General features: G+C 45.2%; 1 protein-coding gene across 1 annotated transcript; it reads left to right on the top strand.

Annotated features, from left to right (window-relative positions):
• The first annotated feature begins 1,195 nt into the window (after window positions 1-1,195).
• Window positions 1,196-15,214, top strand: LOC141065404 (extracellular calcium-sensing receptor-like). The gene is made up of 6 exons (XM_073557869.1): window positions 1,196-1,314; window positions 1,772-2,063; window positions 2,211-3,032; window positions 5,167-5,391; window positions 9,381-9,504; window positions 14,298-15,214. The coding sequence occupies exons 1-6, from the start codon at window positions 1,196-1,198 to the stop codon at window positions 15,212-15,214; spliced, it is 2,499 nt and encodes an 832-aa protein (XP_073413970.1).
• Window positions 15,215-26,198: the final 10,984 nt, after the last annotated feature.

Below are 26,198 nucleotides of genomic sequence, written 5' to 3' on the forward strand. Positions count from 1 at the left end.
AACAGGAAACAAATTTACAATGACAGACTGGTACAAAGGGGAGAGGACCCTGTCCTTGTGGACTTACATTCTATGGGATAGTGGGGAAGAGACAGAAGGTCGGGGGTGCAGCAGCTCTAGTGGTGGTGAGGCGGCAGCTCGGGCGGTGATGAAGCGGCAGAATGGTCATTGCAGGCTGTAAGCTTTCCTAAAAAGATGGGTTTTCAGGTTCCGTTTGAAGGATGCGAGGGTGGTGGATAATCAGACGTGTTGAGGCATGGCATTCCAGAGGATAGGGGATATTCGGGAGAAATCTTGGAGGCGGTTGTGTGAGGAATGAAAAAGTGTGGAGGAGAGAAGGAGGTCTTGGGAGGATCGAAGATTACGTGAGGGAAGATATTGGGAGATTAGTTCAGAGATATAGGGAGGGGATAGGTTGTGGATGGCTTTGTAGGTCAGTGTAAGTAGTTTGAACTGGATTTGTTGGGGAATTGGGAGCCAATGGAGGGATTTGCAGAGGGGGGAGACAGGGGAGTAACGAGGAGAGAGATGGATTAGTCGGGCAGCAGAATTGAGGACAGACTGGAGTGGTGCAAGAGAGCTAGCAGGGAGGCCAGAGAGGACAGTGTTACAGTAGTCAAGGCGGGAGATGATGAGGGCATGTGCAAGAGTTTCAGTAGATTGAGGACTGAGGAAGGGACGGATTCTGGAAATATTTTTGAGTTGGAGGCGACAGGAGGTGGCAAGAGATTGGACGTGTGGTTTGCAGGACAGGGCAGAGAGTTACTCCGAGGCAGCGGATTTCACGTGCTGGAGAGAGCGTGATTCCGTTTACCAAATAATTCTGTTTGTGTCATGTGTTAAGGTCTTTTCCGAATGGCATCTCAGTGGCTCGACAACTGCTATTGTGGTTCGGAGCCGATCATGCATTGTAGTTGTACATATTCTCCTCATTTTATCCTTTCCTATTTATCAGCTTTTCTTAAACATATTGACTATAGAGTTATGAGTTAACATCAAAAATTGCATAAACATGATGGATCAGCAAAGTTTGCATAATTTTCCTTCAGTTCCAGTTGCTTGACGTGGCATACACTCTCCATACATCTTAGACAACCATTCCGTCTCCATGAGAAGAATTCTTCAAATACTCCTTCTTCTGCTTTCACTGGGTGAAGAACAGTCCCAGCTTGGCTGCAGCCTTCAGGGATGGACAATGGATTCCTTCCTCCAGACTGGAGATATTCTAATCGGAGGAACCTTCGTTGTTCACTCTGCCTTTGACTTCAAACCACCAACTTTCCTGGAGCTGCCAAAACCTGTATTCTGCACCAGGTAAGGGCGGGTTCATCCTTTCGTCTTTTGATGCTTCTAACGTTACAGCAAGAATAGTGTCTGGTCCTACAGGTCAACAGAAAAAAATAAAGCAGTATAAATCTATTACAAAGATGGGTGTCACCAGCTGGTTGTCACGCACCAATGATTTTTTGTACAAACCTCAAGAAGGTGGGCTGCAGTCTAGGTAAATTTGGTGCAAATAATGTTTTATTGTCTCATGTGAACAGGGGACAATATTTTGTCTCAATACATTTAAGGATTTGTCCAGCCTGCAGGTGACTAGAAAGCACATAGGTCAAACTGAGCCATGCTGCTCCAGATCACGTTGACCATTTATTGATCTTTCTTGACAATGTCTTCTTCAGGTTTGTTGTAGCCTCTGTATATTGCAGATTAATGATTAACTAATTATAAAATAACCTGTAAATGTCTCATTATATTCTGGTTCTCACAGTTTTCACATTCGTTATTACCGAGATGTTCTTGGCCTCATATTTGCACTAAATGAAGTTAATCAATCTCCGAACCTCCTGCCTAATGTCACGCTGGGCTTCAGTCTCGTAGACACTTGTATGTCTGAACTGAGAGCAGTCAGAGGAGTCATGTCCTTGGTATCGGGAACTGTTAACCCTATTCCAGATTACGATTGTTACCTCCAGTCTGTTAAAGCTGGGATCATTGGGGATGTTTTCTCAGCTTTATCTCTTCCAATTGCTCGAATCCTTGGTGTCCTCCATTACCCCCAGGTAAAACATTTGTACAGACATCTCACATGTCATGATGCATTGATCTGCTCTTCTGCTTTCATTATGTAAAGCTGCAAACTTCAGTTACTGTATATCATATTATTGGAAACTTCATGGATTCTGAAATAGATTATGTGTCTTTTCCAGATCAGCCATGGGGCCAGCCTGTCCAGCCTTAGTAATAAGATTGACTTCCCATCATTCTTCCGCACAGTACCTAGCAACGCGTTTCAGAACATTGCTCTTTCTCAGCTGGTTGGTAATTTTGGTTGGACATGGGTGGGAATGTTGGTGGTGGACAATGATGTAGGGCTACAAGGAGCACAAGTCATCCAAGCCAGTATAGAGAGAAGTGGAGCTTGTATAGCCTTCCTGGAGAAAATCCACCTGAGCTATTCAGCCAGACAAATTTCCAGCGTGGTCCAAGTAATTAAGAAAAGCACGGTCAATGTGATTGTTCTGCACAGTCCTGAGGTCCACGCGAAAGCTCTACTAGATGCTCTGTTTGCTGAGGGTGTGACTGGGAAGATATTCATAGCTTCAGTTTCCTTTGCAATAACTCCAGGACTTTATTCTAAAAATACCTGGAAGGTTTTGAATGGCACCATTGGGTTGATTCCAAAAACTGGAGATATGCCTGGATTTGAGAGCTTTCTTCTCAGCCTGAGTCCAGCTGATCATTCTTCGTACCCATTTATCAGAGTTTTCTGGGAGAAAGCATTCAACTGCAAGTGGACTGATGAGGATGGGGACCTGCAAACCTCAGATTTCCTTGATACAAATGACACAGCACACTGCACAGGGAAAGAGAAGCTTGGAGAACAAATGCCATTGTTGTTTGAGACCAATGACCTGAGTTACACCTACCATGCCTACTTAGCGGTGTATGCCTACGCTCATGCATTGCACTCACTTCTTGGCTGCCATGATGGAATCTGTGATGAATTTAGGAATTTAAAACCATGGAAGGTATGTGATGGTTTATCTAATGTTTTCTTGGGTTTGTTTTACTGTCTTCGGCTCAATCTCCAGCCGATGTAACCCTATATATGAACAATCTGGAGGAAGATTGATGTTGTGGAAGCCTAGAAAGGTCCACCAGGGTCTTCTCCACCTTTATCTTGGTAATATCAAGCTATCTGATTGCCGTTCTTCATTTTTGCTTGGACTTATCCCTAGTGGTTCTACACAGCTAGTTTAGATTTGTAAAATGTAGGTTGTTTTAAGTCAGTTCCTTAACAAAAATAAAAAAAACAAAAAAAATATATAAATAATAGGCTAAAAAAATCCCCAGAAAACCAAGCAATGTTGAATTACTTGTTTGACTCTTTCACCTATACCACCAAGACCACCTCTTCCTCCACTTGGACCTATGCTTGCTTGGTATAGTGTGCTAGTTTTAGTTCTGTAAAGCCTTGGTTTTTTAAACTCAGTTTCATAAAACATGTCACTGTCCATCTCAAATGTCTCCCTGTCATAGACTGACAGTAGTCAATACCTTCATCTTCTCTGTGTTGGGTAGGGTCCCATGTTCATGAGTTCCATCTTGACACTCCATAATAAATCCTTCTTTCCAGCCATGCTTGTTGCTATCAATGTTGTATCATCTGCATACTTAAGATAGTTGTTGATTCGTCCAGCAATTTTGTTTCCTTCTTCTTTTTTTGCAAGTCCAGCTTTCCTGACAATAGCTTCTGCATATAAATTGTAGAAAAATGGTGACAGGATGCCAGCTTGTCTGACGCCTTGCACTACTCTGAACCATTCCGTGTCACCTTGTTCCATTTAGACTGTTGCTTCATGGTATTCAGTGAAATTAGGTCACATCAGTCTCAGCTTTGCACAACTTATTTGATGTTCTTCTTACTGTGTTGCCATTGTAGCCATTTATGTCAATTCTAAAAGTAAGAAACCATGGGTTCATGTTGTGAACACTTGTGATCTGACTTCTGAGTTTGGGCTCCCTCTGGTGGTTGCTGCGGGTAATGGAGCTGGTTGGGTTGACAGAGGTGAATCACCTGAAGAGGATGATTGGAGGTTAGATGTTACAGACTGGGAAGATTTAAGTGAGCAGCCTTCCATCAGTTGTTGCTGGTGATTTGTTTTCCTCCTGTGCATTTTTTAGAATCTGCTTGCCTGCTTGGTCTTGCATCGTTCAGATAAGTTATTTGTTTGCTGAAGCTTTTTGCATGTGATTCAGTTTTGGCCTTTCTCTGATTTCTGCTTTGCTGGTGTGGGTTCAGCATTGTTCCCTTTTGGGATCTGTGATGGACCCCACTCCATATGCCACAGCTCAAGTCAGTCTGCTCAGTATTGTTAATCCTCGGTTATGTCAATGTTTTTTGGTTTTGCTTCCAGTTCACACCAGAATTCTGATCTAGTGGGGGAGAGGTCGTGTGGCCTCAGTATTTTTGCATATTAGATGTGTTGGATTTTTCTTAGGTTTTTTTTGCATGATTACATACAGTATCTTTCCTGTCCAGTCCTATCTTGACAGTTTGGGCCCCATCATTTGCTTACTTTATTTTCTGCCTGTATTTTGTGCCTCATCTTGTCTCGCCGGTAATATATGTTTGGGGGCTATCTATTCCTTTGGGGTTCTACTCCAGGGCAGTTTAGCTTTCCCCTTCCTAGCTTTAGGCTTGGTTAATTCTGTGGCTGTGCCGAGGCGTCTAGGGCATCGTAGGTACGCTCCACGGCTACTGCTAGTTGTGTTGTTAGTTTTAGGGGTCTGCAATCCGCAACCCTTCTGGTTATCTGGTTGCCTAGCTTATTCCCCGGCTATCCTCCTCGGTGAACTAATCATAACAGGTTCACTTAGCTCATGAGCAACATTCAAAACATATTTTAGAATCTTGATTCATAGAATTTGCATATATTGTTCATTCAGTAGTAGATAATTCCCGCAGATATGGCCCAAATGATTGAAACTTTAATTGTTTCCATCCCATTTTCCGGTTATGGTATGACGAGCCAGTCCCTGGCCAAATGTCGACCATGGAGCTGTGATGGTCGATTCAGAGTATGGACCATGACTACATATTGGCCAGTGTGAGGATTGAAGGTCATCAGGTGGATTACTGACCATGTACCACTTCTACAGGTGCTTCATCGCCTCAAGAAATCAAGTTTCCGTATCTCATTAGAGGAGGTGTTAACATTTAATGCTGATGGTGACCTCACGGCTTCCTACGACATCATAAATGTTCAGGTTCTCCAGAACACATTTTATTTTGTTAAAGTGGGAAAAGTCAGCCCAGAATCTAATGATGGAGACAAAATCACATTGAATATCAGCTCCATTTTGTGGAATGAGCAGTTTTCACATGTGAGTACCGAGGAGACTTATACACAATAATATGCTTTACAGAAGAAGTATCATTGTGCAGGTTCTGTCCTGATGGAGAGGCGACCTCCCCTCCACACCCAGCTCTAGAAATCAGGAAAGTCCAGGATCTAACACCAAATCCACATAGTAAAATACTGAATGACAGCAGAAACATGAACATTTCATTTATGAATTTATAAATATACCGTTTGTATGTTTGTGAATAATGTATCTACAGTATATGTGCTGTATGTCTGCCTGTCATGTATGTTTGTAGGTATATACAGTATGTATTGTATGTATGGGTATGAGCTCTGTATATACGGCATATGTCTGTAATGCACGTAATGCTTGTTATATTTCCATTGTATACATGACGTATGCTTGTACTTTATTATACAGTATATACATATGCATCTGTTTTTTTAGCTTTTACATAAGAAAAATATAACAATACAGAAAGCAAAGTTTAAAATGACCGAAGTGTGATCCTAATCTTTCCTAAACAATGGACAACATTGCCTCCATTGTGATTAAGGTGGGTGTTGAACTCACAAATTGTATAGGCAAAGGACAGAGAAAGGTCGGATCGGTAGCTCCGCATAGTCGTGTGACATCTGATCTCTAGATCCTCAGACTCTTCTGTAGATCTGATCTATAGCTCCTCAGACTCTTCTGTAGATCTGATCTATAGCTCCACAGACTCTTGTGTAGATCTGATCTATAGATCCTCAGACTCTTGTGTAGATCTGATCTGTAGCTCCTCAGACTCTTGTGTAGATCTGATCTATAGCTCCTCAGACTCTTGTGTAGATCTGATCTATAGATCCTCAGACTCTTCTGTAGATCTGATCTATAGCTCCTCAGACTCTTCTGTAGATCTGATCTATAGCTCCACAGACTCTTGTGTAGATCTGATCTATAGATCCTCAGACTCTTGTGTAGACCTGATCTATAGCTCCTCAGACTCTTCTGTAGATCTGATCTATAGCTCCTCAGACTCCTGTGTAGATCTGATCTATAGCTCCACAGACTCTTGTGTAGATCTGATCTATAGCTCCTCAGACTCTTGTGTAGATCTGATCTATAGCTCCTCAGACTCTTGTGTAGACCTGATCTATAGCTCCTCAGACTCTTCTGTAGATCTGATCTATAGCTCCTCAGACTCTTCTGTAGATCTGATCTATAGCTCCACAGACTCTTGTGTAAATCTAATCTGTAGCTCCACAGACTCTTCTGTAGATCTGATGTGCAGCTCCCCAGACTCTTGTGTAGATCTGATCTGTAGCTCCTCTGACTCCTGTGTAGATCTGATCACTAGATCTTCAGACTCTTGTCAAAATCTAATCTATAGCTCCTCAGACTCTTGTGTAGATCTGATCTATAGCTCCTCAGACTCTTGTTCTAGATCTGATCTGTAGCTCACATACTCCTGTGACATCTGATGAAATACCAAATGTATTAATAAAGATTAAAACTACAAAATTGATAACAACACAGTAATTAGAATACCAAAGAGCAGGGTCAAATAGATACAATGAAGCACACAGGTGCAACTCCCAGGACTAAAAAGTCATATATGAGAGTATGAGTTATAGTATACAGAGCGCATACATATCTATAATAGCTCAATAAATATGGGAAAGGGAACCAAGCCATGATTAACATTCAAATACGTCCCACTCAGTATATCAATAGAAATGCAAATGGCATATAGCAAATGCTAAACTGAGCTCCACTACTATCAAATAGAAACACCAGGATTGTCCCTGACTCATATAACATCAGACGCTAAAGAAATATGTAGGCCATTACCTGCCGTCATGATGCAAGAGGGGGTGCTGCCTGGAGATGAACACCTCGACGCGCGTTTCACCACCGCTTTGCAGTTTTGTCAGGAGGCCTCCTGACGAAACTGCAAAGCGGCGGTGAAACGCGCATCGAGGTGTGTCTAATGTTATATGAGTCAGGGACAATTCTGGTGTCTCTATTTGGTAGTAGTGGAGTAGTATTGGTGGAGCTCAGTTTAGCATTTGCTATATGTTATTTGCATTTATATTAAAATACTGAGTGGGACGTATTTGAATGTTGATCATTGTTTTGTTCCCTTTCCCATATTTATTGAGCTATTAAAGATATATATGCGCTCTGTATACTATAACTCATACTCTCATATATGACTTTTTAGTCCTGGGGGTTGCACCTGTGTGCTTCATTGTATCTATTTAAAAGTACAAAGAAGCTTGAGGGCACTACAAATAATCTACAGGGGACTGCAATCCACACACCTGTTAGAACATAGAAGAGGAAAGAAGTGTGTGAAATGGACGCGATCAACCCTGAAATCCACAAAAAATACCAAAAATTGTTATTGTTTAGCATACAAAAGAAACAACACATGACAAGGACAGAATTAAAAACAATTAAAAAGGCCAAAACAAATTGGCCATAAATTACACTCCAAAAAAGAACAGGTTCTAAGGTAGGAACCTGAAAAATACCCCCTCCAATGTGCTGGGCAGAGACCTACAACATTGTATAACATAGAAATGTAGATACATTCATAAAAAGAGACCCTAATAAACCATGGGTATTTTTCAGGTCCCTACCTTAGAACCTGTTCTTTTTTGGAGTGTCATTTATGGCCAATTTGTTTTGGCCTTTTTAATTGTTTTTAATTCTGTCCTTGTCATGTGTTGTTTCTTTTGTATGCTAAACAATAAAAATTTTTGGTATTTTTTGTGGATTTCAGGGTTGATTGCGTCCATTTCACACACTTCTTTCCTCTTCTATGTTTCATTGTATCTATTTGACCCTGCTCTTCAGTATTCAAATTACTGTGTTGTTATCAATTTTGTAGCTTTAATCTTTATTAATAAATATGGTATTTTATATATGATCTTGATCTTGCTCCTTCATTTTCTCCTATTGGTTTCTATGTTGCTTGAAGGGATTATATTGATTGTTTAGGAGGATTTTTTTTTTGTTCATGTGATATCTGATCTCTAGATCCTCAAAGTCTTGTGTAGATCTGATCTGTAGCTCCACAGATTCTTGGGTAGATGTGAGGGGGCCCAGGGCTGTAGTCATGGCCTTCAATTGTGTCTACGTTATTGCACCCTGGCCCTCCGTCACACACGCACAATGTCCCAGCGATAGTGTACCTTTTTGTCCGCTTTCCCGTCTGTCTGGATCCTCTCTGATCTGCTGGAGTTCCCTCTCTTGAGGTTCCACATAAAAAGAGACAGAGTCAAATTCCAGTTTAAAACAAACAATTTTACTCAGTTCCTTTTTCAGCTCGTCCAGTTCACATTTAGGTATAGCACTAGATACTTCACAAGACATGACATTTTCTGTTCCTGTCCCTCTCTTCTTTAGGAATATCGCAGGGTCGCATCATTGTCCCTGGTACCGCAGCATTCTGTCTGACCAGTCTGACTCTCTTTAGGAGTTCCCGCTCCGTTTCACCCCAGACACGCAGGTGTCTTCCTATAGAGCTGACCACCATCATGACAAAGGTGCCCTGTATTCCTTGACTTCACTGGCAAACGTTACTCCTAGGCCCTGGACGAGCTGATCTCCTTTGCTTTGAACAGCGTTACGGGGCTCAACTGTCCTGCCTGGGCTCCCAGTCACTACTGACTAAAAGCCTGGAAGCTCACCACCTTATCCCATTTGGCCCCTCCTGAATAAGAATCCTATTGTGCCCCCTCTAGTGGGCTAATGGGCTGACTTAAGTAGTACACTTTCCCTACAACAGATATATTTATACATTACACTACACAGCAACAGCATTACAAAACATACACTACATTCCACATTATAACATGAACATGGGCAAGGAGAGTGGGGCACCACTTAGTCTTGGCACACCCCTTACATAGATCTGATCTGTAGCTCCACAGACTCTTGTGTAGATTCCACAGAATTGGGACTTTTAAAATTACAATAGTACCTTCTTGTCATCCCCTTGGGTTCAATGTTTCTAGGTTCCCAGTTCTGTCTGCAGTGTCCAGTGTCTTCCTGGGCACAGGAAGGTCCCAAGACAAGGACAGCCTGTCTGTTGCTACGACTGCCTTCCATGTTCTGTGGGTGAGGTGGCCAACAACACTGGTAAGATCTTCCACCCAATTACTGTATTTATGAATGCCTATATTAACAATGGAAGAAATTCAGAAACAATTAAAGAATTTTTTTATGACCTTCTTGTAAGCTAACTAATCTATATTACCATAAACCTGAGACTCCAAACAACATTTCAGGGTTGTTGCCCATCATCTTTAAAAGTTAAGGTTGGCTGCAGGTCCCCATACATGGTTGATGTTCGTGAGTCTGCCCGTATATCTAATGCTTATTCTGCCCCTCCCAAATCTACACAGCAGGTGATGTAGAAGTACGGTATATCACAAAAGTGTTTACACCCTTCAAATTTTTGTAAATATTTTGCTACGTCTTTTCATGAGGCAAGACTGAATGTGACACGTTGACACAATGTCAGTGTACAGTTTGTATAACAGTGTAAATTTGATGCTCTTTAAATAACTCAACACACAGCAATTATGTCTAAACTGCCGGCAACAAAAGAGAGTACACCACTAAGTGGAAAAGACCAAATCATGCCTAAAGTGTCAATATTTTGTGTTGTCACCATTATTTTCAAGCACTGCCTTAACTCTCTTAGGCACGGAGGTCACTAGAGCTTCAGATGTGGCCACTGAAATCCTCTTCCACTCCTCCATGACGACATCTCAGAGCTGGTAGATGTTAGAGATCTTGTGCTCCTCCACATTCTGTTTGAGGAGGACTCACAGATGCTCCATAGTGTTTAGGTCTGGAGACATGCTTGGCCAGTCCAGCACCTTTACACTCAGTTTTTTTAGCAAGGCAGTGGTAGTCATGGAGGTGTGTTTGGGGTTGTTATCATGTTACAATACTGCTCCGCGGCCCAGGTTCTGAAAAGAGGTGACCATGCTCTGCTTCAATATGTCACAGTACATGTTGGCATCATGGTTCCCTCCATGAACTGTAGATGCTTACAGCTGGCAACACTCATGCAACCCCAAACCATGATATTCTCACCACCATGCTTGACTGTAGGCAGGAAACACTTGTCTTTGTGCTCCTCACCTGGTTGCCTCCACACATGCTTGACATCATCTAAACCAAATAAGTTTATCTTGGTCTATATCAGACCACAGGACGCGGTTCCATATCCTCAGGCTGCGTGTCTTCAGCACAGTGTTTGCAGCTTTTCGTGCATCATCTTTAGAAGATGCTTCCTTCTTGGATGTCAGCCATGCAGACCAATTTATTGCAGTATGTGGTGTATGGTCTGAGCACTGACAGGATGACCCCTTACACCTCTAATCTCTGCAGCAAAGCTGGCAGCACAAAATATGTCTGTTGGGAACAGACAACCTCTGAATATGACGCTGAGCATGTGCACCCAACTTCTTTGGTCAACCATGGTGAAACCAGTTCTGATGGAAGCCTGTCTTGTTAAACCTCTGTATGGTCTTGGCCACTGTGCTGCAGCCCAGTTTCAGGGTATTGGCGATCTTTTTATAGCCTTGGCCATCTTTATGTAGTGTAATAATTCTTGTTTTACAGATCCTCAGACAGTTCTTTGCCATGAGGAGCCATGTTCAACTTCCAGTGACCAGTATGAGAGCGATAAGACCAAAGTTAACCACCTTCTTCCCATTTACACCTGAGAACTTGTAATACTAATCAGTCACATGACATCAGGAGAGAAAAAGGCTAACTGGGCACAATTTGACCATGCTCCTTTAGGGGTGTACTCACTTTTGTTGCTAGCGGTTTAGACATTAATGGCTGTGTTGAGTTATTTAGAATAGAATAGAATGGTACAGTTTGAAGGGACCTCCTTGGCCATCTGGTCCAACCCCCTGCTCAAAGCAGGATTCGCTAAATCATCCCATTCAGATGTCTGTCCAGCCTCTGTGTGAAGACTTCCATTGAAGGAGAACTCACCACCTCTCGTGGCAGCCTGTTCCACTCATTGATCACTCTGTCACAAAGTTTTTTCTAATATCTAATCTGTGTCTCCTCCCATTCAGTTTCATCCCATTGCTTCTAGTCTTTCCTTGTGCAAATGAGAATAAAGTTGATCCTTCTACAATGTGACAGCCCTTGAGATATTTGTAGACAGCTATTAAGTCTCCTCTCAGCCTTCTCTTTTGCAAACTAAACATTCCCAAATCCTGCAACCTTTCCTCATAAGACAGGGTTTGCAGACCGGTCACCATTCTGGTCGCTCTTCTCTGAACTTGCTCCAGTTTGTTGATGTCTTTTTTTTAAAATATGGCGCCCAAGGGCATCAAATCTACACTGTTATACGAGCCGCACACCGACTGCTGTACATTGTACCAAAGTGTCAGGTATTCAGTGTTGTACCATGAAATGAAATGATATAATAAAGTATTTACAAAAACGTGAGGGGTGTACTCATTTTTGTGATATACTGTAAATACAGGTTGATCAATTTGAAAATATAGGTCCAACATTTTTGCCACCGCCCTGCGGTCTGGCAGCTGCTGTCTTCACCCTCTTCGGTCAAACAGAAGAAAGCTCAGCTATGCCAAAGTTCCATTTATTTATAATAGTGAGGAAAAATTGCTGTTGGGTGAAGAAGCATTTAGACAACAGCTAAAACATTTATCTGGCATCTTTACACTCAGACGGGGTGGGGGTGAGTAGCTCTAACTTAGAATACCCAGAACTGAATGGGAAATTAGTTACACTCAATGGTTAATGGGAGAAAAAATGCACATCAGCAAAGACAGAGACTACTGCAAACTGAAAACACCAATGTTTTGAGGTTCTTGTGTAAGGGGGACGACCGCACCGCGGGTACCTGCTTGCCGGGGCCAGATTTGTCGAGACTGGATCCCCTGTTGTCTGGGGTAAGCATCAACACAAAAAGAAAACACAGAATGACTAATGTGTGGGTGGGTGGTGTGAACACTGTCCGACCGACTTGTTCACATTTGTGCATGTCATGTGTTTTTAATCCATTTTTTCCTTGCTTATGCATGGTTTGAGAGACCCCACCCCTCTCTTGTGTGACATGCACATAAAGAGCTGTCTTACACCAATACTAGGAAGCGCCTGTCTGAATCCTGCTCATTTAGACACTGTTCATATGTTCAGGTTTTAAATACATTAGATAGGGACTGCTCCAATAAGGGTTACCTTGACGAGGTGGAGTGGCTTGGTATACGCTTTTTTGCAAAAAAACTTATCGACTAAATACCCTGTATGTGTTGTCATCTTTTTACCAGCACTTGCTGATTACTGTCATATTTTTTACTGCAGGGTATTTTTTGCACATTAGTCATTCTGTGCTCTCTGTTTGTGTTTCAGTCAGTGGGTGGTGTGAACACTGTCCGACCGACTTGTTCACATTTGTGCATGTCACATGTGTTTTTTAATCCATTTTTTCCTTGCTTATGCATGGTTTGGGGTAAGCATCAGCAAGCCGGACCTTCCTCCTGACTGATGGGGGCGGGGGGATATAAAGAAAAAGCGCGTGCAGCAGCGCAGTTTGGCGCCAACCCAGGGCAACGCGCAGTCAGGCGAGCGTTGCGCTCCTCTCCCCCTCCCCATCGAATACTGAAACTGCGACTGGTCCCACTGTCTCCAGAGGGACTGCTGCCAGGAGAGGAGCTGTGCATACTGCAGCAGTCCTGGGAGCACCAGCATCATGAAGTATAGCGTCCGTCGCCACCCGCCACCAATGGCGGGGACCAGAGAGAGGGAGACGTGCAGTGTGTGCTCGGTGACTGCCAGAGAGCAAGGCGCCGTACGCTCCATGTCCATGAGTACAGTGCACATGTCACATAAGAGTGACCGGGTATGGGACAGATACTTGTGGCCTGACTTTGACAGTTTATATTTGTAGACCCACATTGGGCTCGAACAGGACTGTGGCCCACACCCTTGTCAGCCACTGCATCATATGGACTAGGGGCTCAATGGAAGGTACCAGAGACCGACCGCAGCTGCCAGAAGATGGGGCATTGATGCCCACAGGACCCCATTGGAAAAGGCACCGCACCAGCCGGTGCCGGCGCTATTGATTTCATAGTCTGAGGGACTACTGACTTGCTACTGGCTAGCCATATTCACCGGATCTGCCTTTACCTGATTCTTTGTTCTTTAATTCAGAATATCCTTTGCAAATTGTACTGTTTAATCCCCCGATTAACTGTGAACCTCCCTGCATGAAGTATTCCCCTGTTTATTAAAAATTGTTAAGCTTTGCTCTGCCTCCTGCCCATCACTGCATCCCGCAACCTGCTCACACTTGCCCCTCGTCAGTGGAGAGGATGGTACTGGTCAAAATAAATATAGAAGAAGCCTAAAAAGAAAAATTGGGAAAAGCCTCACCGGGTGGTAAATGTAACATTGCTCCTTGTTAACACAGCATAGATCCTATACCGTTGACCACTGGAGATATTGACAAAAAAAGGAAGCAAAGGATGCACATGGCCGTATTCATTCTATGACTAAGGGCTTCAGCTACAAACGCACGTCATAATGGCACAGGTTTTTAATTGTATGGACACCCCTTTTTAACCACGTGAAATATAGCTACATATTTTATTCATACGGCCATGTGGATCCTTTTCTTCCTTTTTTGTTGATGGTACTAGTCTCTTTCTTTTGTAGTAGATCTACATGATGGGGATACTGTGTTTCCCATCATGTATTGTCTGTAAATACATTTTCATTCACCGTTAGGTCTCTACCGTGAAATCCATTATTCCCCCTAACTATGTTTATCCTTAGATAACGCCACTCTACCAGATACCAACCACATAAACAGCTTTTAGCTTTATGAAGCCATTTTTACCTACATCTCAAATCTTATTTTATTGCAGATGCCAGTGAGTGTGTAAAGTGTCCTCCAGACCAGTGGTCGAGCGAGAAGAAAGACAGATGCATCCCAAAAGTGATAGAATTTCTTACGTATGAGGAACCATTGGGAATTATGTTGGTTATCATGATTGTCATCTTCTCATCTCTTACAGTCTGCATCTTAATATTATTTGCTAAACACCAGGAAACACCAGTCATTAAAGCCACCAACCGGGAGCTCAGCTACATCTTGTTGGTTTCTCTTATTCTTTGCTTCCTCTGCTGCTTGGTCTTCATTGGCCAACCATCAAATGTCACCTGCCTCCTGAGACAAACGTTCTTCAGCATGGTCTTCTCCATCAGCATCTCCTCAGTCCTGGCGAAGACCATCATGGTGATCTTGGCATTTAAAGCCACCAGACTTAACAGTCCGCTGAGGAAATGGTTAGGACCTGTAATCCCACGTCATGTTGTAGGACTTTGCTCCGGGTTACAGATTATAATTTGCTCTGTTTGGCTTTACAAGTCTCCTCCTTTCCCTTCACTGAACACTCAGATAGAAAATCATAAGATAATATTTGAGTGTAATGAAGGCCACAAGTTATTCTTCTACATGACATTGGGGTTTATGGGTTTGTTGGCCATGATAAGTTTCTTTGTTGCCTTTTTAGCAAAGAACCTTCCGGGAACCTACAATGAGGCCAAACTGATCACTTTCAGTATGTTGGTCTTCTGCTGTGTCTGGATCTCATTCATACCAGCTTACCTAAGCACCAGTGGTAAGTATACTGTAGCCGTGCAGGTATTTGCCATCTTGGCCTCCAGTGCTGGACTTCTGAGCTGCATCTTCTTCCCCAAATGTTTCATCTTACTTCTGAGGCCGGAGAGGAATAGTCGAGAGCTTTTAGTAAGCGGTAACAGGAATAAAATGTTGGGGTGAAAATCTGCTGGACTGGTGGGTGTGCGACTACAATTATCTGTAAAAAAAAGCTTGGAAAACACAAAAAACTTTTCCCATCAAAGAATCATGCACTGTGGAGATGAATCCCAAATCCTTGACCAAAGATAAAAATACTGGAATTCTTACACTGTTTAGGGACTTATAATTCAATCTCATCTGCGAACAGTAATGTTATTGGTGTATGATGGTCAATACATACACTGACGATTCTAGAGAACCTGGGGAAACGCTCAACCACACGAGAGACATCATGGCAAGACGTTCTTGGTGCAGAGCCAAGAGTGCACAGAATTTGGTAACCAGAGATAATGCCATTGTCTGGGAGCCCGTACCTGTACGAGTAGTTGGGTACTTGATTATGTCTTCAAATCTCTGTGTCTTATACCAAGACTGTTGAAGTACAGATATTAGAGATTAATTAACCCCTTCCCGACATGCACCATACATGTACTGCTCTGCGGTAGATGCGTTTCTACAAGCAGCAGTATAGTAGTGACAGCGGCATAGATGTGCATAACGCAGGGAATGAGTTCCCTGTGTTCTTCCATCAGGAAAACGCAATGCAGTCTCGTTGTCCTGATGGCCTCCATGGAGATCCCCGGCCCTAAGATGGCTGCGGGTTCCTTTGGGGTCCTGCAGGGAAGGTGGCTTGTGAGCGCGTGCAGAGAGCAGGACCTGAGATGCCTCCTTTCCTGCCCGCCAGTCGCCCCTCTGATGTTCTGCAGTGCAGATGCATTGCAGAACGTCAGATCAGCGATCTGATCATTTACAGTGATTGTGCTGGGACAATATAAATAAGTAAAAAAAAAAAAATATTAGAAAGTGTAAAAATATTTTTTTAAAAATCCCCAAATAAAGATAAAAAGAAACAAATATTTTTCCATTAAATTCATTTATTTATGTAAATAAAAATATAAACAATAAAAGCACACATATTTGGCACCGCCGTGTCTGTAGCGACCTGCTCTATAAAACTGTCCACTAGTTAACCCCTTCAGTGAACACCGTAAAAAAGAATAAATAAAAAACGATGCAAAAAAAAATATTCAGAAAAAACAATGCTTTATCATCATACCCCAGAACAAAAAGTGCAATTAAACGCAATAAAAAAGACAAATGTAAATAAAAATGGGACAGCTCAGAATGTCATCTTGTCCCGCAAAAAACAAGCCACCATACAGCTCCATCAGCAGAAAAATAAAAAAGCTATAGCTCTCAGAATAAAGCGATGCAAAAATAATTATTTTTTCTATTGTGTAAAAGTGCCAAAACATAAAAAATGATATAAATGAGGTGTAAGGAAAACACGCACTCGAGAGGGAGTTGGGAGATACAGATATCCCCCTGCCGTCGCTAATCTGTGATGGAGCTTGCACACTCACAGCTCTCTGTCACAAGATGGGATGCTTCTGGCCCATCGCGTTAACCTGACTGAGGACAGCACCAAGGCCAAGGTCACCGGCGTTAGTCTGTACTACAAACAGCCATTCAAAGTCAGCAGCTTGCAGCACTGTGAAGCTAGAGAGAGCGGTCTTGAGCACCTTGGAAGCTGTCTCCCAGGGGACTGTCCAGTCAATTGCGACGGGCAGCTTCTTCTTGGTGAGGTCCGTCAAGGGCATTGCCAGGGTACTATACTGTAGGTTGAACCTCCTATAGTACCTGGCGGTGCCCAAGAAGGACATCCCCTGCTTCTTGGTCCTGGGGATGGGCCAGGGTGCAATTACATCCACATTCCCAGGCTTTGGCTTCAGTATCCCCCCCCGTCTACCCGGTGGGCCAGGGAGAAGACCTCGCTCATGCCCAGCTGGCACTTTTCTGGCTTGATGGTCAAACCTGCCCGTTAGATCCACCCGAGCACCTGCTTCAGATGTTCTAGGTGATCCTCCCAGGTGGGACCGATTCATCTCTAGGGGTCGGTGCCCAAGTGTCTGGAGCTTTCCCTTGATGGCTAATTGATTTTGTCCACCTTGCACAAAAGACAGCAGGGGGTCCTAGCTCGGCTCCTCCTTGCCTTCATTAACATGTGGCCTCTAAAGGTACTGTCACACTTAGAAATGTACCAGCGATACGACGCGGTCAGGATCGCTGGTACATCGCTAAGTGGTTGCTAATGAGCTGCCACACAGGCAGATCTCACCAGCGACATAGCAGGGGTCGGGGGTCGCTACTTACCTGTCAGACGAGGCGATGAAGACGTCCTCCCGCCCGCGTCCATGCGTCGCTCGTCGTCACAGCAGGTAGCCCAGCAGGAAGCTGATGACGAGAAACAGTCCAGGACGTTCTCGCGCGATCAGCGATAACCAGCGGGGGAGCGGTCGGAGGTAAGTATCAGACATAGCGATATTGCTAGTGATATCGCTATAACGTCACAAAAACCAGTGACGTTATAGTGATATTGCTAGCGATATCGCTTAGTGTGACAGGCCCTTAATTCTCCAGCCAAATGGCGAAGTTCTGTTCTGGTAGAGATCTGTAAGGGTGGATGGGCCACTGGTAAGGAGGGGAAGATCTCTGGACAATTTATTGGGCCTGAATTAATAAATCCAAAATGGAGTCTCCCTCGTCCCTCACATGAGTTATCACTGTAAACGTACTGACCAGAAGAATAAGGGCTCATTCCCACTTGCAATGAAATCGGACGAATGCAATCCGATAAAAAATCGGATTGAATTCGGACCAGTGCTATTCTATGATTGTGTGCCCATCTGCACTTTTTTTCAGCTTGAACTGGATCACGATCGGTCTGAAAAAAAGTCGCAGCATGCTGCGATTGTAAACGGAAATCTGATCGGATCCCGCGATAGAAGTCAATGGGTTCAAATCGCACAGCACTCGGACTATGCGTGTGCTGTCTGATTTTTACCCATTGATCGCATTTGAAAAGCCGACAATTTATATGCGGGTAGAGTAAAACCACACTGACAGGTTAGAATAGAATAGATATATACACAGAGAATACATAGATATCTAGATGTAAGGGACACACCTATATATATGTGTATATATACAGTATGTATATATATATCACATAGATAGATAGAAGAAAAGCAAGGTATTGTGAAATCACAGCAGGAACCGACAGGATAGAAGAGATGGATTACACACAGTAAATGCATATAGAGTAGGCAGATATACAGATGTCAGGGACAAATACAATTAGTACAGTGTGTGTGCAGCTTACCGTTCATGTATCTAATTAATAAAAGGCTATTTTTCGGGAAAAAATGGCGTGGGTTCCCGTGCAATTTTCAGAAACAACAGAGGGAAAGCCGATGGCTGGGGGCAGATATTTATAGCCTGGGAAGGGGGTAATACCCATGGAGCTTACCAGGCTATTAATATCAGCTCACAGCTGTATACTTAGCCTTTACTGGCTATTAAAATAGGTCACCCTAAAAAAAATGATGTAGGGTCCCCCTATAATTAATAACCAGCAAAGGCTATGCAGACAGCTGCGGGCTGATATTAATTGCCTAGGAAAGGGCCATGGTTACTTGCCCCCCAGGCTAAAAACATCAGCTCTCAGCCACCCCAGAAAAGGCGCATCTTTAAGATGCACCAATTCTGGCACTTAACCTCGTTCTTCCCACTTGCCCTGTAGCGGTGGCAAGTGGGGTTCATATTTGTGGGGCTGATGTCACCTTTGGTATTGTCAGGTGACATCATGCCCACGGTTTAGTAGGTTTAGTAATAGAGGAGATGAATCAAGCCGGAGTCAACGGTGTGCGGTGCCCTTTAAGGCCGGAGCTATCGGGGCTGTCACCACTGTTGATGAGGAAGTTTTCCACTGAGAGGGATAGACCTTTCTGTCAGACAGCAGGGGGCGTGGGGTACAAAAGGAGACCTGAGCACCGGAACGGGGCAGACTTGGCGGGAAGATGACAGGAGACCGTTGACTCCCTCTCCGCTGCTTCTACTGACAATTCGACTTTTCCTAGTCCTCCATGTGCTGACCTTGAGACTCCTCGTGATGCTATTAGGTTTCCGTATGTACCTGCACCGTTGGATACCTCTCTTTTATCCGAGATCCCGGAACAATTGTTTAGAGACTACTGTGAGAAACCGCGGGTTGTTGCGGCTTGTGCATGTCCTCACGTCCCGTGCCTGGCGCCATCTCCGAGGCATTCTCACAAAGGACTGAATCCATTGGCACTGTCGCACAGCAGTGTTACTCGTTTCTCCGCAGCAGAGCCAGAGACTTTGCACATCGTTGGAGATGCCGCCAGTAGATATTCCAACCTTTCGGTGGCCAGAACTGCAACCGATAAGTGTCCTGTTTATTTTATATGCTCTATTGCCATTTCCTTGTCATCCCTGCACTTGTTATTGATTGTTCAGTAAACCCTTGTTAACCCCTTCTCTGTCTCCGGTTACTCACTGCATCAAACAAACTGTTTGTGCCCTTACTGTTACATGGCAAATAAAGACACAGCCAGAATAAAGTCCTTTATTTGAAATAATGCCACAGACTCCTTTAATAATCTTAATTAACCATACTTACAAGCTCACCTAATTCCCTCGATCTCCTGTAATAAACTAAAAATGAAAAAAACAACAACAATATACCATACCTTCCTGTTGTTCTGTCCCACGCCGTAATCCATGTCTGGGGGAGAAATAGTTTTCAACCTGGACAGTGCCAAGATGCGACCCTGGCGCCGATGTGTGTCACATGGATGAGACATCCATGTTGTCACGTGGACCTGTCCTGTGTGACACGACCCACAGGCTGGTAAAGACAACAAGACACGGGGGAAGGGGAAACAGTTATAATGGTGGGCCCTGCGATAGGGAACGGGGACGTGGAGACCTCCTGCACTTCCCTGAGTCAGTGTTCCTCACACTCCTCACGTTCCCTATACATGCTCCTCACCTGTCGCCGAGCTGGATACCTGTCACCCTTGCACATCCTACACCTATCCCTTGCTAGGGAGCAGGGTGGTGCAGGCACTGGCCCCACCGCTGCACTAATACACACCAGGGAAAATTACAAACAGGGAAACACCACTTAGCTTTGCTGTGTTGCTATTGCTCCCAGCAACAGAGTCCACCACCAGAATGCAGCTTTACTCCAGAATAGCTGCCACTTCTCCAAGCTTTGTCAGAGCTGCAAGGAACACCTCTCTGTAATTCCTTCCTTCACCAGACTTTACACCAGAGCTCCCCTGAGCTGCTCTCTGTAATTCCTTCCTTCACCAGTCTTGGTTGGAAATTAGCAATATCACCAAAACCTGCTCATAGACCATGTGACCCTATATAGGAAAAGGGAATGGTCAAATGATCAGGGGCCAAAAGCTGCTATAATCCCAGTGACCACCGGGGGCAAAAGGCAAAGCAAAGAAAACATCAAGTGCAATGACCCCAACGGCCACCGGGGGCGAAAATAGAACTAATGACACCACCGTGCAATAACCCCAATGGCCACCGGGGGCAAAACCAACTCCGAGCAAACAGCTCAAAGGCAAAAAAAAAGGTTATGTAACAGCAGCGGTCATGCCCGCCGCCGTTCCCATAGCACTGGGTCCCCCCGCAGCTCTTTCTTACCTGGCCCGTCGCGTGCCGCCGCCTCCTCCTCTCTCCGGCTCACGTGCGCCTTCCTTCTACTCCTGCTCACGCGTGCCCCACCTCCCTGGTCTCCCGACAGCTGCTGGCCCGCACATGTGCATTAGGTCGCGGGCGTGCGGCCGTCGGGTTGTTTAACCCTGCGGTGGGCGGCGGCCGATTAGCGGTCAGCCAATCGCCTGCCAGCAGGGGATATATCAGGCGTCTCCCATAAGGGGAAGACGCCTGATTATTGTGTGTGTCTACCTGCTCTAATTTGGCCGCCTATAGCTTGTGTATAGGTCTTCCCTATGTCTTGTGCTTTTCCTAGTTCCAGTCTTGCTGTCTCTGCCACTGGTTGTTGTCCTGTCTTCCTGTCCGTCCTCTGTCCTGCCTGGTCCGGGTCCCACTGCCTACGTTCCCCGGTCCCCTGTCTCTGTTCCATCCTCCAGTGTCTGCTCAGTTCCCTGTCCTGTACTCCTGCCCACTGCCTGTCAGTCGTCCGTGTTGCCTTCTCTCACTTCCTGCACGGAGTCCCGTTCCTTGGTAAGCCTCTCCAGACTGTAGTCATTCCAGTCCCTTGAGCCGCCCCTTTTGGTTCCAGCTGTCGCAGTGTCTGACCCCCCGCGGGCCTGTCCCTAACGGTCCCTGTATAGGGGTCGGTTCCACCTGGTGTGCTCGTCCCGGGGGCCTCAGTTCCGCGATCCAGAGGGTCCACTCTCGGACGCTGCCAAAACCCCTGAAGCGTCACGGTCCATATCCCTGAAGCGTCACAGTATAATCAGGCCATGGACCCCGCTGGAGCCGCGGCCGCTACGCAAAAAGAATTACTTTTTTGCAGGAAAACCAGACCCGGATAATGTCCTTCATGAAGTCCATGGACACACGGCTTTCCACCCTTCAAACCGCCGACCCAGGGCATGCTCCCATGTTAGCAAGTCTCCAGCAGGAGCTAGAGCAGCAGCGCGATGCCCATTCCCACATCTTAAACTACATGGTGTCCGTTGATGACCCCCTACTGTCCCTACAGTCCTCGGCGGCTGCCTCGGTCCAACCCCGGGACCCATCATCTCACCCCCCACCTCGCCTGGGAAAGCCCCCCATGTATAGCGGGGATCCTAAGCTATGCCGGTGCTTCTTGAACCAGTGCAGACTGCACTTTGAGCTGTTACCCCAGCAATACCCCTCTGACCGTGCCAAGGTGGCGTTTATCGTGTCCCACCTTGAGGGAGAGGCTTTGGCCTGGGTGAATCCTTTGTGGGAGAGGGATGATCCTGTGGTCTCTAGTATTCAAAATTTTCTTGACACGTTCCGCAAGGTGTTTGACGAGCCTGGACGGTTGGCTTCTACTACTGAGGCTCTGTTTAACCTCCGTCAGGGTTCGCTTACCGTGGGACAGTATGCCATCCGCTTCCAGACATTGTCTTCGGAACTTGGGTGGAATAATGAGGCCCTGGTGGGAGCCTTCTGGAGGGACCTTTCTGGCAAAATAAAGGACGAGCTTGCCGGTCGGGATACCCCCACCACTCTAGAGGACATCATATCCCTGGCCACCCATATAGATCTCCGGTTCCTAGAACGTTCTCGCGAAGCAGCCAGGGAGAAGAGATCCTTTAGGCTCTATCAAGCCCCTATTCCACATTCCTCAGCACCCTCTACCAGTTCCGTCCCTGAGCCCATGCAGATAGACTGTGTAAGATTGTCTGAGCAATGGCGCAGGGAGAGGATGACGGAGGGTCATTGTCTGTATTGCGGCGGAGCCAATCATTTTCTGCGGACCTGTCCTGTGAGACCGGGAAACGCCTCCACCTAGGCCAGGTAAGAGAGGCCTCCCTAGGTGTCCCTAATTCCTCTTTGCCACTTACCATTTCTGCTTTGATTATGCTAGGTCGGGAGCGTAGATCTGTGGAGGCGTATGTGGACTCGGGTGCGGCTGGTAATTTCATTCGGCTAGAGGAGGTGGACAAGTTCCTGATTCCGGTGGTTACCTTGGAAAACCCATGTGCGATTTCCTCCGTGGATGGCAGACCACTTCCGGAACTTATCACCATGGTTACTGCTGAAGTGGAATTCCGAGTGGGAGCTCTTCATCTGGAGAAGATAGCTTTCTATGTCCTGCCCAATTTGTCCCACGCCGTTCTCCTTTGATTACCCTGGCTCAGGTTACATGAACCGGATCTGGACTGGCGCTCTGGGGAGATTCTGCGCTGGGGTCATACTTGCCAGGAAAGCTGTCTGTTGTCGGTGGTCCGTCCTCATCCGCTTCAGGAGCCAGTCGACCTTTCTGGACTCCCAGCTCCGTATCACGCGTATGCCAACGTCTTCAGTAAGAAGGAAGCAGATTCCTTGCCGCCACACCGGTTTTTTGACTGTCCCATTGAGTTGATTCATGGAGCCACCCCCCTAGGGGGAGAACATATCCCCTGTCTCCAGCAGAAACCTCGGCCATGACAGAGTACATTCAGGAAAATTTGACAAAGGGTTTCATTCGAAAATCTTCCCCTGCTGGCGCAGGTTTTTTCTTTGTCCGGAAGAAAGACGGATCCCTCAGGCCATACATTGATTATCGAGGGCTGAACAACATCACTGTTAAAAATCGGTATCCTCTTCCGCTGATCCCAGAGATCTTCAACCAGCTGAGGAGGGCCCGGCTCTTTACCAAATTGGATCTGCGAGGAGCCTATAATTTGATCCGAATCCGCACTGGGGATGAGTGGAAAACGGCTTTCAATACTCGAGATGGCCATTATGAATATTTGGTCATGCTGTTTGGACTCTGCAATGCCCCGGCAGTGTTCCAGGAATTCGTCAATGAGGTTTTTCGGGATTTACTGTACTCCTGTGTTGTGGTGTACTTAGATGATATTCTCATCTTCTCACCCAATCTATCCTCGCATCGAAGAAGTGTTCGCCTGGTCTTGCAACGTCTTCGGGAGAATCATCTCTATGCGAAATTGGAGAAATGCCTGTTTGAGCAAACCTCGTTGCCTTTCTTGGGCTACATTATCACTGACTCTGGTCTGGAGATGGATCCCGAGACGCTCTCTGCCGTACTCAAATGGCCTTGTCCTGTCGGTGTGAAAGCCATTCAGCGCTTCCTGGGATTTGCAAATTATTACAGACAGTTTATTCCCCACTTTTCCTCCATGACCAAGCCCATCACGGCCCTGACCCGAAAAGAAACTAAATCGAACTCCTGGTCTCCTGAGGCAGAAGACGCCTTCCTTGCTTTGAAACGATCCTTTGCGTCTGCACCAATCTTGCATCGTCCTGTAGCCAGCCGGCCCTTCATCCTAGAGGTGGATGCTTCCTCCACCGGGGCTGGGGCAGTACTTTCCCAGCGGGCATCATCCGGACATCTGGCTCCCTGGTTTTATTCCAAATCTTTTTCCTCTGCCGAGCGTAACTACTCAATCGGAGATCGGGAGTTGCTCGCTATAAAGATGGCTCTGGAGGAATGGCGATATCTGCTCGAGGGGGCGATCCATCCCTTTACTATTTTCACTGACCACAAAAACTTAGCCTATCTTCAGTCCGCTCAAAGACTCAATGCCAGGCAAGCCAGATGGTCACTGTACTTTTCCAGCTTCAATTTCCAGCTCCATTTTCGACCCGGGAATAGGAACACCACGGCGGATGCGCTCTCTAGGTCTCAGCAATCACCAGAGTTGGAGGAGGATCCATCATATGTCATTGAGCCTACGAAAATCATCACTGTGGCTCCCGTGAGCCTCTCTACCCTTCCGCCCGGCAGAACCTTCGCTCCACAGAGCAAAAGACTGGAGGTGCTACGTTGGGGGCACTCGTCCAAGATTGCAGGACACGTCGGGACCAAAATGACCCGCTTGCTTCTCTCCCGCTATTATTGGTGGCCCTCTCTTCGCCAGGACGTGAAAGATTTTGTAGCGTCTTGTACTACTTGTGCGCAGAACAAGGTGCCTAGGAATCTGCTCACTGGTCTTCTTCACACCTGCTACCTGTTCCAGAGGCGCCTTGGCGGCAAATTGCCATGGATTTCGTGACAGATCTGCCTTCCTCTGCTGGGTGTACTACTATCCTTGTGGTAGTTGATCGCTTCTCCAAGATATCATAGAATCATAGAATCATAGAATCGTAGAGTTGGAAGGGACCTCCTGGGCCATCTGGTCCAACCCCCTGCTCAAAGCAGGATTCGCTAAATCATCCCAGTCAGATGTCTGTCCAGCCTCTGTTTGAAGACTTCCATTGAAGGAGAACTCACCACTTCTCGTGGCAGCCTGTCCCACTCATTGATCACTCTATCTGTCAAAAAGTTTTTTCTAATATCTAATCTGTGTCTCCTCCCATTCAGTTTCATCCCATTGCTTCTAGTCTTTCCTTGTGCAAATGAGAATAAAGTTGATCCTTCTACAATGTGACAGCCCTTGAGATATTTGTAGACAGCTATTAAGTCTCCTCTCAGCCTTCTCTTTTGCAAACTAAACATTCCCAAATCCTGCAACCTTTCCTCATAAGACAGGGTTTGCAGACCGGTCACCATTCTGGTCGCTCTTTTCTGAACTTGCTCCAGTTTGTTGATGTCTTTTTTAAAATGTGGTGCCCAAAACTGGACACAATATTCCAGATGAGGTCTGACCAAAGAGGAGTAGAGGGAAATAATGACTTCACGTGATCTAGACTGTATGCTTCTGTTAATACATCCTAGAATTGCATTTGCCTTTTTTGCTGCTGCATCACACTGTTGACTCATATTCAGTCTGTGATCTATTAGTATACCCAAGTCTTTTTCACATGTGCTGTTGCTTAGCCCTATTCCTCCCATTCTGTATATGCTTTTTTCATTTTTATTGCCCAGATGTAGTACTTTGCATTTTTCCCTGTTAAAAACCATTCTGTTAGTTGCTGCCCACTTCTCCAGTTTATTTATATCTTTTTGAATCCTCTCTCTCTCTTCTCTAGTATTAGCTATCCCTCCTAGCTTTGTGTCATCAGCAAATTTAATTAGTTTACCCTCAATTCCTTCATCTAAATCGTTGATAAAGATGTTGAACAATACAGGGCCCAGGACAGAGCCCTGTGGTACCCCACTTGAGACATTCTTCCAACTGGATGTGCAGCCATTTACGACCACTCTTTGGGTCCAATCACTAAGCCAGTTATGAATCCACCTAACAGTTGCCTTGTCCATTCCATACTTAGTCATTTTTTCAATAAGGATTGTATGAGATACTTTGTCAAATGCTTTGCTGAAGTCAAGATATACTATATCTACAGCATTTCCTTGATCCACCCAATCAGTGATTCCGTCATAGAAGGAAATTAAGTAAGTCTGACATGACTTATTAGTTACAAACCCATGCTGACTCTGTTTAATCACTTCATTCTTATCCAGATACTGATATACATGTTGTTTAATAATTTGTTCAAAGATCTTTCCTGGTAT

Source organism: Dendrobates tinctorius, unplaced genomic scaffold, assembly GCF_039654945.1.
Source record: "Dendrobates tinctorius isolate UK_male_01 unplaced genomic scaffold, ASM3965494v1 ptg000251l, whole genome shotgun sequence".
NCBI lineage: Eukaryota > Metazoa > Chordata > Amphibia > Anura > Dendrobatidae > Dendrobates > Dendrobates tinctorius.

Excerpts from the sequence above, each read along its gene's own strand:
- LOC141065404 (XM_073557869.1), top strand. The coding sequence starts at position 1,196 with ATGGATTCCTTCCTCCAGACTGGAGATATTCTAATCGGAGGAACCTTC. Across the intron at positions 1,315-1,771 it reads AAACCTGTATTCTGCACCAG|TTTTCACATTCGTTATTACC; the intron begins GTAAGGGCGGGT and ends TGGTTCTCACAG. Across the intron at positions 5,392-9,380 it reads GGAATGAGCAGTTTTCACAT|GTTCCCAGTTCTGTCTGCAG; the intron begins GTGAGTACCGAG and ends CAATGTTTCTAG.